The 13414-nt window shown below is 42.7% G+C and overlaps 1 protein-coding gene across 1 annotated transcript in view; it reads right to left on the reverse strand.

Annotated features, from left to right (window-relative positions):
* flnba (filamin B a) overlaps nt 1-10298 on the reverse strand; it is a gene marked incomplete at its 5' end in the record, with an annotated part of 55782 nt that extends 45484 nt beyond the window's left edge. Inside the window, one exon of the mRNA XM_079218208.1 lies at nt 10007-10298. Within this exon, the coding sequence (XP_079074334.1) occupies nt 10007-10298 (292 nt within the window). The remainder of the gene's footprint in view (nt 1-10006) is intronic.
* Nucleotides 10299-13414: the final 3116 nt, after the last annotated feature.

A 13414-nucleotide genomic window follows, 5' to 3' on the forward strand; every position in this document is an offset into this window, starting at 1 on the left:
TGGAAGACGTGGGAGCGAAGGAGTTTGATGCACACAAGCAGCAGAAGAAACTTGAAGAACCACAAGAGAACGGAGTAACCAGCCCAATGCTTCCCTATCATTAAAACACACACACACATCTGGCATTACGTCTGCATGCGTAAACAGGACACACACACACACAGTGACAAACACGCTGCAGCGTTTAGCCATGCGTGACCTCACCCTGCTGGTTCCCAGGCTGTGATGTCATCAGAACCAGAAACATGGACATGTGGTTCGGGAAGAAGAAGAAGTGGAGGAGGATCATAACGGAGAAAAGACGACGAATGACATGAGGGGGAAGAGTAGACAAAAAAGCAGGCATGTAATTAGAAAAAGACGAGATTGAGCGACAGAAACAAGGGAGAGAAAGCAAAGAAAACCCACTCAGGTGATGATGTTGCTGCATGTCTTTGTTTGACACGATAATAAACTGAATATAGACTAGTTAGTCAAAACTAAACAAGATGATGTTGCAGATTTTGCAGTCTGAAATTGTCAGCTATTGTCAAAAACTGGCATTGCATATTTATATTCATGCATCCTTATTTAAAAAAATACATTTTAAAGTTAAACGCATCAATGTGGTGCCCTTTAAGAGCGCGGAGGAAATGCGCCTGGCCCGACTCCCCCGTGTAGACGAGTGTAAACATGTTGATGAGGTACGTAATCAAAGTGCAATCAAAGTTACCTTAAACTGCAGGTAATTAATGCTAAACACTGGATTAGTCATGGAACAAGAGAACCGTGCAAGTTTGGCTTTTGTGTCGAGCAGCAAAAAGAAAATAAAGAAACTTGTTGCATGACGTGTTGGAGTTAAATTGGTGAGATCATCGCGTGCGAAACGATCTCCACCGAGCCGCTCCGGTTTTTACCCGATGACAATAAAGTTTAATCAAATCTCAGCTAAAGTAAACCAGGAACTATCCCATCAAAGATGAAATCAAACCAAACCAGGAACTATCCCATCAAAGATTAAATAAAACCAAACCAGGAACTATCCCATCAAAGATTAAATAAAACCAGACATCTGATGCCTAGATGTAGACGATACAGTTCATTCTGTTCGTTTTCTAAATACTGGAGGCAAAGAGACCAGAAGTGGAGCACAAAAAAAGAACAGAATAAAAATAGAATACAAAAAAAAGAGTGAGGAAGAGGAGTTTGAGATGTGTGTAGGCGAGCCAGGCTGCAGGAGGTACACCACTGTGATTATCGCCACACAAGTCACCACAACCACAGTTCAACCCCACAGAGAGTGTGTGTGTGTGTGTGTGTGTGTGTGTGTGTGTGTGTGTGTGTGTGTGTGTGTGTGTGTGGGGAAGTTGGAATGTATTGTTTGCTACATTCAGAGGTTTAGGCTTTTGTCTCCGTCATCGGATCTTCATCATTAACCAAATATTTAGTGAACAGCGACTGTCCGTAACTCTGTGTCATGTCTGCTGCATCTCCATCCAGACAACAGTGTGTGTGTGTGTGTGTGTGTGTGTGTGTGTGTGTGTGTGTGTGTGTGTGTGTGTGTGTGTGATCAAATACGGTTCAGCACCAGAACACAAAGACACCAGCGACACCATGACAACAACAAATCAGCATCACAAAGACACGAGCGCCGGCGGAGAGCCGACGGGACACAAAGGCGGTCTGTGCCAGTGCGTTCGTGCGCTTGATTTTTTAAACAAATTACCATTTACCTCCAGTGTACTCGGTCTCGTCACCTCCAAACCTTGGCAGAAACACAACCGCAGCTACGCTTCAATGTTATTGTAGTTTTGGTGAGCGGACCCTTTAAAAACGGTGGCTTTGATACTTTATATTAAACCCAAGAACCTTCTGAAACCGATGTGGTTTCCTCTACAGCAGCGGGTATTATTAATCTTGAGGGTCTGTTATTTGACAGAGGAGGAAAACGTCATATGTTCCTCATTCTGACCGCTTTGTATTGTTGGCTTTTTTCTTACGTGAAAAGCGCCTCTTTCTTTCCTGGCAGCGAGAGAAATCAGGAGATTTATCCATCGGGTCCAGAGTGTTAAATGTGAGGTCACAGCCAGCAGCGAGTTAGCTTAGCACAAAAACTGGAAACAGGTTAGTTACCTGTAAAAAATTAATTGCCATTTTAAACTGTATTTAAGCAATTCAACAACCAAAGTTAAAACATGTTAACATCGGAGATTTAGAGCTGCTGGTTGTTGGATGCTGCCACGCTAGCCGTTTCCACCCGTTTCCAGTCTTTGTGCTAAGCTAGCCCAATATTTCATCGAGAAATATGAGGGTGGTTAAAAAAATTAAATGATCAACAACTTTAGTAGCAGACTCTTGCTAAAGTCACAAGAGGAAAAACATATTGAAAGTTACTTTTAATCACCGTGGTCTTCACTTAAAGAATAAATCTGCAGAGATCAGACTTTGAGAAACATTTAAAGGATTTATTACCCAAAGTGAATTCCTGTGTCATTTCTTCCTTTAAGCTTCACATTGAAAAGAAAGAAAAAATGTGCACAAAGCTGCTACACTTAGACCTCGAACCAACAAAGGAGCTTTCTCTGCAGAGAGGTGTGTGTGTGTGTGTGTGTGTAAGTCTATATCCCAGCCACTCTCATGTTACCTTTTTCTTCAGCCACACAGAGGCTCTGTGTGTTATGTCTCTCTCACACACACACACACACACACACACACACACACACACACACACACACACACACACACACACACACACACACGTGGGAGGAGCGCTGATAAACACAAAACTCTTTTTCTGTTTATACTAAAAACATCTTCAAGGTCAACATCAGACAGAAATGATTGCTGCAGGTTTGGGGACGCAGATTGCCGTGCGAGTCGGGAGCTTCGTGAGTCGCTGGAGAGACGAGCGACCAATCAGAAGCCGCGGTGCACCTCGTGTCTACGCCTCGGCCTGAGCGCCACTTTACGGTCCAGTCGCACCTGAATGAGGCCTGTGGCCGACTCGCTGGTTTATTGTCATATTCCAGGAGAAGTTAGGCTACAAATTCGGATACGAGTCGCATTTAAAATGTTACAGAGGACTAAACTTTATTAAAGTAATTCAGGCCTCTTTCCAGCAGTCAAAATCCTGTCAATATCTACCAAAGACAAGGTCACGTGACTCACATTTAGAGTCTGTGGATGAAACTAATGAGTTAAAAAAGGACACTTAGGAGAACACGGTAAACGACTTGCATTTGGGCAAGAAAAAGGCCCTTTGGTTCATTTTGATTATCATAATAATAATGTTGAAGTTTAAAATGCTTCCATGATCGCCGGGTTTCATGTTTGTTCTAATGGACGCAGAGAAGTTATTGTTGTTTTCTCCCCCGGCGGTCTGACGGAGAGTTTCTGACTCGAGCTCCGTTTGTTACGGGGTAAAAACATTTTGTTCTTCAAAACCCCAAAACGTGGTTTTGTTTTGTTCCAACACCAGAAGTCACGCTTCTTTAATCCCACGGAAACAGTCCTATCAAAAACATGCAAAACAACTTGCCAAAAGTCATCCAGACCTCGTTATCAAGTCATACTTTGATTCCAGTTTTCGACTTTGGAGACGTGGTCTGGCTGCGATTATTGATCTGGCTGCAATTATTGTCGCGGTTGTAAATAACGATCATCTCGACCGAAACGGTAAACAAGGAGCTGCTGAGGCGGAAAGTCTGGAGGGAGAGTAGTAATAATATTCTTCTTCTTCTCCTTCTAGCCGACGCCGTTGGGTTCAGCTTCAGTAGCAACATGTGCAGCGAAAAAAAACAAAAAAACACAAAGATGGGAGCAAAAAGCCAGAGTCGTAAATATGACAGCAGCTTTGGAGGGAATTCTGAGGAGGAAAGAAAAGACAGGAGGAAACAAAACCAAAAACACGGTTTACAGCGAGGGTAGAGTTTAAAAAAAAAAAAATGGAGCCGGGGAAGTTTCAGTGCGATGGCGGCCAACTCAAACACGCCTGCCAGCTCTGACTTATGGACTCGGGAGAGCTTCGCATGTGAGAGCTCATTCGTCTCCTCGCGGCTCCGCTTGCCAACGGAAATGAAAACGATTCATGAACTTCACGGCGGAGTCGCCCTCGCCTCTGCAAAGCGTTTCGCCGAAAGGTTTTTCCCTCCGCTCTTACGCGGCGTATTGATCACAATCAGGTCCACACAGAATTGGTATTGGCCCTTTTTCAAACCCGACTGGAGAAGTTAAGACTTTATTCAAACCACATTGCTGGGAATGGAAAGACGACGGTTTTGGCGAGTTTCGTTTCGCGTCTGTCGAAGTTTTCCGTTTTGCTAAATTCGAAAAATTCTGATTGTTCACGTTTTCCTCGCGAGTTAAGAACGTTCTTCGTTCTCCGCCGTCTTATAACCCATCAGGTCAGAATGACGCAGGTCAAAAACCAACCGACCTCCTCTGACCTGGACGAAGGGACCATCCCTTAGAAAGCTCATCCGGTCGTACCGCTAAGTGTCTTAGCCCTCCCGTTGTCTTGGGGTCAAAATGACCCATCAACACACATGCATGTTGACCCGTGTACGAGTGGATATGCATGTGTGTTGATGGGTCATTTTGACGGGAGGGTTAAGTTAAGTCCTCACCTCTCCACACCTGAACGATGCATTTTGAGCTGCCATATTTCTTTCTTTGGAAGAGAAGCCGAAAAAAAACAACTAAAAAACTGTCGAGAATCTAGAGATTGGGGAGGAAGGCCGAGGACTCTGATCTGCACGGCGCCGTAACGAAGGACGCCACTCGTGGAGTGAGACCGCGACGCCACGCGAGAAACATGCGGTCCACTAAACCGAAAGCCCAGAAGAAACAATTCACCCGAGTCTGCGACCGCGGTGAAGATCAGAGCGGAGGGACGGACCCAGCGGCTGCATTCATGAGGCATGCGGCGCACTTTGGTTTGCTTTGGGAAAGTCTCCCAAATGGTCCAGGGGGTCCAAGTGTTTCTTAGGAAATGTTAGAAACACTTGGACCTTTTCAAAAGTCTGACACATTCTATTTTCATTTCATGACTGTGGGAGAGAGGAAAAAAAACATGTTTCTAATATTATTTTCCAATGTAAATTGATCTATCCTGCTATTATTTTATTTATTTTTTACTAAAAGTGCAGCAATTTGACTGTGCAGAAAGTTTTTCTGGAGCAGGAAACATTTGAAACAGATGACAAAGCGCTCGACAACGAGACCAAATGTTCAACAATGTACGACGTTGTGAGGGAAAGAACAAGGAAGTTTATAATAAAAAAAAAAAACACCTTGGTGACACAAGAATGATGAACAGAAACCTTTTAGGACACACTCACACACACACACACACACACATCCATCAGCTGTCAGAGGCCAACATGCCGAAGACTGTTGTTGACACACAGGAGCACCATGGCAACAGGGAGGAGGGGGGAGAGAGACAGAAAGAGGGAGAGAGACAGAAAGAGAAAGAGAGAGACAGAAATAGAGAGAGACAGAAAGAGGGAGAGAGACAGAAAGAGAAAGAGAGAGACAGAAATAGAGAGACAGAAATAGAGAGAGACAGAAAGAGGGAGAGAGACAGAAAGAGAAAGAGAGAGACAGAAATAGAGAGACAGAAATAGAGAGGCCGAGACGTCAAGACTGCAACAAATTCATATTATAATCTGTATTAATTGTTCATCTTAATTCACCCTTCTGGTCTTAACATTAAGGGGCGGGGCTTCACTAGGGCAACAAGTGATGCCCCCTCTGGTTCAACGGGAGGTCAGAGCATCAGAATCAACCGGAGAGCCTTTAGAGCAACAAGGAGCCCCAAAAGAAACAAAGGAAAAGCTTCTAGCTGCATATTCAAACGTAACGGATCCGTTTAAACACAGCGATCGTGTTCAGGTTTAAACACACAGACTGAAGCGCCAGTCACCTCGCAGTGCAGCTAATCGTTAAAAGCACAGCCTGGAGGGGTGTGTGTGTGTGTGTGTGTGTGTGTGTGTGTGTGTGTGTGTGTGCGTGCGCACAGGCGGACTAAGGTCACACCTTAGTGATCATAGTCTGTTCTCAGAGTTCACCTGGTTCCTCTGCACAGATAACAGGTAAAAAAACTACTTTAAAATACATGATCTCAACAATCGGAGAGTTCTGTTCGACTTCATTTCAGCAACAAGTTCACACACCAAAGGGCTGAAGTCATCTTCCACCGAAGTCTTGAGGCAACACACCTGTCTGCACAAGTGGAGGGACACACCCTTTTTACACACACACACACACAATGTCCACAGAGGAGGGCTAAACACACTCAAGGTTGTGCAATCTCAGAGCGATAAAGTCAGTCTGACTCAGTCTCTTTACTGATTTTCACATCAGCTTCCACTGGTGTTTCTTCACTGTGCATTTGATTTATTTTTGCATATTTGTATTGTATTTTCTTCTTATTTTTCTATTTTAAAATGCAACTTCTTAGATGCATTAATTAAAGCACCATTCCGTTTATTTTTGCAGGTTTTTTTTATTCATTCGAACATCGACTCTTATGAGAAAATGTGTCTGACTGAGAAAATCGGAAACTGATTCTTCTGATTAAAAAGATAATTTGACCTCAGACATGACCGTTCCTAATCTTCAGAGAATTGATTCCAAAACATGATTTTGAGCAAATGACATGTTTCATGAAATGTCCCTTTACGTCAGCGGTGAAGCGTGTTTAAATACAACAGATTTTAATCTGATGCATCTACGTTTTCTCCTCATATTATCATAGTTTCATAACGGTTTATTAAGAGGTCCAACGTGGGTTTGACATAAGTAAAGAGTAGGTAGGAGGGGGAGATTTTGTAAAGCCGATGTTAACAAAACACACGGGTCAAGTGTTGAGGACGACCTGCTGCTTTCCCCGTCGTGCAAATCTCCCAGCAGACATGAAGGCAGCGCAGCCGGGAGGAACAGCAGGAGAGGAGGAGCAGAAACAAAGTGCTCAATTACTTAAAAGAAATTTAGAAAAACACATCATGAAATGTGTTGACGACGGGCTGCCTCAGTGTGCGTTGCAAACAAAAGCCAGGGGCCTCGCTGAGGGGCCCGAACCACAGCTACCGTTAGCTAACAGACGTCGACATGCATCCTCCCACGCGCCTCCTGCTTCACTCCTCATGCTTCACCCTTCTCCCTCATGCGTCACTCTTCTCCTTCACTCTTCTCCTTCTCCTCCACTCTTCTCCTTCTCCTCCACTCTTCTCCTTCACTCTTCTCCTTCTCCTCCACTCTTCTCCTCCACTCTTCTCCTTCTCCTCCACTCTTCTCCTCCACTCTTCTCCTCCACTCTTCTCCTCCACTCTTCTCCTCCACTCTTCTCCTCCACTCTTCTCCTCCACTCTTCTCCTCCACTCTTCTCCTCCACTCATGCCACGGAGGTGAGGCATCTCACACACTAGCGCTACCTTTGTGCCCCAACGGGACCACAGATTTACAGATCCTGAACGCATCACATGGACCTTCTCAGAAAGTACCAACGCGTCTCGTTAGAGTCCACCATAAGAGAGAGAGAGAGAGAGAGAGAGTCCACCATAAGAGAGAGAGAGAGAGAGAGAGTCCACCATAAGAGAGAGAGAGAGAGAGTCCACCATAAGAGAGAGAGAGAGAGAGTCCACCATAAGAGAGAGAGAGAGAGAGAGAGTCCACCATAAGAGAGAGAGAGAGAGAGAGAGTCCACCATAAGAGAGAGAGAGAGAGAGAGAGTCCACCATAAGAGAGAGAGAGAGAGAGAGAGTCCACCATAAGAGAGAGAGAGAGAGAGTCCACCATAAGAGAGAGAGAGAGAGAGTCCACCATAAGAGAGAGAGAGAGAGAGAGAGAGAGAGAGAGACCACCATATTGAAAACACAAGATGAGGCTTCTGATGTGCATCAACACGTGATTCATAACGGGCTTTTTTATTAGAGCGTCACTTAAAGAGGTGAGAGAGAATGAGAAAGAGAGAGAGAAAGAGTGAGAGAGAGAGAAAGAGTGAGAGAGAGAGAAAGAGTGAGTGAGAGAGAGAGAGAAAGAGTGAGTGAGTGAGAGAGAGAAAGAGTGAGTGAGAGAGAGAGAGAGAGAAATAGTGAGAGAGAGAGTGAGTGAGAGAGAGAGAGAAAGAGTGAGTGAGAGAGAGAGAGAGAGAAATAGTGAGAGAGAGAGAGAGTGAGAGAGAGAGAGAAAGAGTGAGTGAGAGAGAGAGAGAAAGAGTGAGTGAGAGAGAGAGAGAGAGAAATAGTGAGAGAGAGAGTGAGTGAGAGAGAGAGAGAAAGAGTGAGTGAGAGAGAGAGAAAGAGTGAGTGAGAGAGAGAGAAAGAGTGAGTGAGAGAGAGAGAAAGAGTGAAAGGGTGAGAGAGAGAGAGAAAGAGTGAAAGGGTGAGAGAGAGAGAGAAAGAGTGAAAGGGTGAGAGAGAGAGAGAAAGAGTGAAAGGGTGAGAGAGAGAGAGAAAGAGTGAAAGGGTGAGAGAGAGAGAGAAAGAGTGAAAGGGTGAGAGAGAGAGAAAGGTGTGTGAGTGAGTGAGCAGGAGAAAGAGAGAGAGTGAGATGGAGAGCTAGAGAGTGAGAGAGAGAATGAGAAAAATAGAGGGTGAGAGCGAGAAAGAGTGAGAGAGAGAAAGAGTGAGAGAGAGAAAGAGAGATGCTTGTGAGCACTTTTTAAAAGTTAAACGCCCAGAGAGAAGCAGTTAAAGACATCGATGTTTTTAAACTCCAGAAATCGGCTGACGAACAAGATCTAGATCTATGAAATATAGAAGGATGATCTCAGGCAGCATTGTGCAGCCAAGCAACAATAATTACGATCAGATGTGTGGTAATTATGTTCTAAACAACAACAAGCAGCTTGTTAAAAGAAGAATGACGCAGATCAACGAGCAGCAGGTGAAGACCAATAACGTCCAGGTGAAACATTTCCATCAGAGCCCTCACTGCTCCACGTGACGTCAGCCTCGTTAACACAGGTGTGTCCTCTCTCCACGTGACGTCAGCCTCGTTAACACAGGTGTGTCCGCTCATGAAAACTCGACGGCCACAACGCCGTGACGCTGCTGACAGCGTCACTAATTACTGTGGGACCCTGAACTGCACATATACTAAAACACACACACACACACCATGAGGACTGTGCTGCCATTTTTAACTGCGCATCTTTAAAAGGTTTGCTCGTTTCTTCTCACATAAATGCGCCACAGAGGCAGCAGGTGCGCGCTTTAGTGCGAGCATTTGTTTGCACTTTTCAATAAAACTATTTTTTTTAAAGGCTTGAATGCGTTTTGGTGTATGCCGATTTGAAGAGGAGTTTCTTTCGAGTCCATGAGTACTCGAACAAAAATAATTAGCAATATTTTAATGTCGCATTAGGCGGCAAGGCGACTTTAAACTGCGGGAATCGTGCGCACAGTTTGGTGTAACGAGCAGGAAGCAAACGCACAGAAATGTCGGGAACCTGGGAAACGTCCACACCAGAGAGGACAAAGGTGGGCTGACGGTACAGCTTGAACTTTGGTCTCCAAACCAAGCCGACGTTATCAAACGAGCCAAGGCATTCAAACGCGTCCTCGTGCGCCATTCTTTCCTCCCGAGAGCAAATCACTCTCAATGAGGAGAACTTCAATTAAACAGACTTGTAAAAGCGGGGTTCTTCCCTCTGGAGCTAAACGCAGCCAGGTGGGAGAACACCAACCCCGCGAAACTAACGAATTTCACAAAGTATATTTGTTATTTCTGCATTACACGTACGGCCGAATTAAAAAGTGAACTCGACTGATTCTAGAAACATAATTTACAATAATATAATGTTTAAATAGTCGTGTGGAAGAAGCGGTTACACTTTAAAACGCTACTTTATTAATGGGAGTTCGTGCATTCCACGACAAAAGTGGCGTCGGGACTAAAAACATGGACAAACTTTACCGGGACAAGTCATGTTAGTTACCCGACTCTCCACCAACATGAACAACTCATTTTAGGGTCAACAACGTGTGTTTTTGTGTGCAATGAATGGACGGCAGTGACTCACCGATGGAGACCAGCTTGATGTTCTCCTTGTCCAGGAACTCCAGGGCCACCGACACGTTCTCCAGCTTCATCTGCCTGAAGTTGGGCCTCGGGTGGTACTTTCTGAACATCTTCTGGTGGCTGAGGACCTCCAGCAGCGCGATGAGCCGCAGCCCGTCGCCGAGGTCCATCTGCAGGTCCGCGATCCGCTTGTTGACGCACTTCAGGTGCTCGTTGATCCAGCGCGTAAAGGTGTTCTGCTGGATCTTCTTCCACGGCGCGTCCTCCGCCAGGTCCCTGTCCGTCACGGGCATCTTTACGTTTTATTAGTTTTCTCTTTTTTTTAATGTATATTTTTAACGCTGTTCAGACTTCAGGGGACACAGAAAGTCGTGGGTCCGGGGAGCGTGCGTCGGATCCCGCAGGATGTTTCCTCGGAGCAGCCTGAAGTTGCTTTGGAGTGGTTTTTTCAAAAAGCTCTCTGAGACACACTGGCTGCTGCTGCGTTCACGTGCCGCTTTCAAACCTCGGATTTCTTCGTCTTCTTCTTGGGGTTTTTGTGGGCAGTTGGGACCCTTAATGTTGCATTACTGCCTCCTTCTGGACGTGAACGTCTGCTTCTAAAAGTGGAGTAATTACTCCAGTTGCTCTCAGACGATACCTTGAACTACATTTACTCAAATACTGTATGCAGTTTAAATTTGAGGTACTTGGAGTATTTTCATTTACTGCTACTTTACATCTACTCCACTACATTTGAGGCAAATATTCTACTTTTTACTAATAAGTTATGTTGCATGTTCTGATTAATAATGCTAAAAACAAACCTAATAGTTAATTTATTATTTAAGAAATACATAATTAGGATGTAGCCTAACATTATAGAATAAATAAATATAATCATATATAGCAGTATGTAAAGTAATTATATTTAGCCCCATATTGACCCGCTGTGACATTAAAGTTATGTATAACTGAATGCATTCATAATTATTATCTAGTAATATATGATCTTTTAAAGCAATTCTGCAAATGAGAACTTTAACTTTGTGTTTTTCTACACTGTGATATTGATACTTTTACTTACTGCAAGTACAAGATCAGAGTACCTCGAGTTCTACATATCAGAAGGTACTTTTATACATTATACTCCACAACAATTACAGCAGAATTCATATTAATTCACATATGGAAAAAATGAATACAAAATAGAACTAAATGAGTCAATTAATTTACTTGTAGATGTGAAAGATTGTTTAATAAAACGAATTTAAACACATAATTTCCCTTTAATAATTTTCAATAAAGAAACAGAACAAACTAAAATGATGTGTTTCAACAATTTCACTTGATCATTGGATTGTTTCCACATCACAAACTCAACACTTCCCCTGACTAAAACAAATCCCATAATGTTCATATTTCCGACTGTCATTGAACGCAGCATCAGTTTGGAATGACGCCAAACTCACCTTCTCAAAGATCGTCTATGTAGAGCAGCAGATAAACAAAAACACCCAAATTATTACAAAAATAAACATACATGCTTTGTGTTACATGTAATTTGATCTCAAACAAAGTATTTCTTTTATTTATCTCGTTTTTATTTCAGAAGACAGACTGTTGACCGGCTTGGATCTGATCCTATGAAGTTGAATTCTACTCTAAAAGTGATTAACTAATAGAATATCATGAAATTGAATGATTATATATATAATTTAATAACATAGGATGTGTTTATGTAAAAGTATATATAGCAATATGTTAATATATAATAATTTCTTGAACACTAAGCACAAGTAAGAACAAATAATTATAATAAAGAAACGCAAGGACAGAAAAAAAATGTTAAAAGTCAAACTTTAAAAGGGAGAGAAATGCCAAATTGAACCCTTAAGTCAAAGTGCACGTACTATCTTTGTTCTTTGTTGGGAGCTTTCAACTACATCTCATGGTCTTCCACATCGACGCCCAAACCTCCAGGAGCAGAGGAAGAAGACCTCTGAGATGTGAAAGCTCCGGAAAAAGCTGGTCCCTTAAAGTGGACCTTGAGTTCAGAGTTACATTTGTGTTGCGTTCACTTGTGCTCTCGTGTGTGGGGATTTTCTGCTCCTGGAAAAAAGATCTTGTCGCTCTGACATCGGCTTTAAAAACCAGACTCAGTTGTTGAGAACTGAGATTGAGCTTCGTCTGCAGGTTTTAATCTGATGTTCAGACAGAACGACCCAACCCTGCACGACAAGCCTCGACACACACACACACACACACACACACACACACACACACACGCACACACACACGCACAGTGTTTGAACAGAGGAAAGTCACGCCATGATTCCTTCAGCACTTCTGTGATAAATCAATAAAAACACGCTGCAGGAAGAATCCGTGGCGTCAGTGTTCATGTTTGTACATTTCAGTTTTCCTCTTCTTCTTCTTCCATTAATCATAGTTTAATAATATTTGTGATTCATCTGTCTGTCTGTCTGACTTCCTCACTGCTCAGGACAAGAAACTGTATATTAAAAAAAATATTTTATATACTTTTTTTAATAGATTTCATGTTTGATTTTCTTTATTTTTGTGTCTTGATCGTGAAATAATACATTTTATTTAGATTTCAATATTACAAATGAATACAACTGTATTGTAACCTGTTTGACAAAGAACACAAACAAACAATGAAGGCTGAATATTAATGATTAATAAATAGGAGCTCCATCTTGTGAAACGGGATCAAATATGATTTAAAAAAAAGAAGAAATAGATTTAAAAACACAAATCTGTAACATAATCTGAACGGAACCAAAACTACCCGGCACTGGGAACAAATGATGGACACAATTATGAGGCACGTGACACAATATTGTATCTAGTTGCGACAAAATAAGTCAATTTGTTTTACTTTGAAAGACAAAATTATTGGATAAATATTATAACATTTATAAAATCTGAAATATTTTAGTATTGAGAGCTTTTTTCCCCATTTTTAAACACCTGAAACACCTCATTTTGTCGTCTTCCGTCTTTTCTTTCCTCACTATGAAGTGTTTCAATTATTTTTTAACATCGAACAAATAACTGAAAACCGTTTTAAATATTTTATTCTGGCTCAACGCTACAGATCTGTGTGAGGAGTGAATTCTGTGTGTCGCAACCTCTTGTCTCGTTAAGATGACATCATCATCCTGCTGGATGATTGATGCTCGTTTGTCGTGTGAACCCCACACACACACACACACACACACACACACACACACACACACACACACACACACAGTTTAATGACTGTCTTTGGTTCGTGTCTGTATGACATCACACGTCTCCTTTGTGTTTAATTCAGCAGTGCAAAGTATATAATTGAGGTGTTTGTACTCTCCTTGAGTATTTCATGTACTTTCTACTTCCACTCCTCTCAGGCAGACATATT

This window comes from Taurulus bubalis, assembly GCF_910589615.1.
Source record: "Taurulus bubalis genome assembly, chromosome: 5".
NCBI classification, from domain to species: Eukaryota; Metazoa; Chordata; class Actinopteri; order Perciformes; family Cottidae; genus Taurulus; species Taurulus bubalis.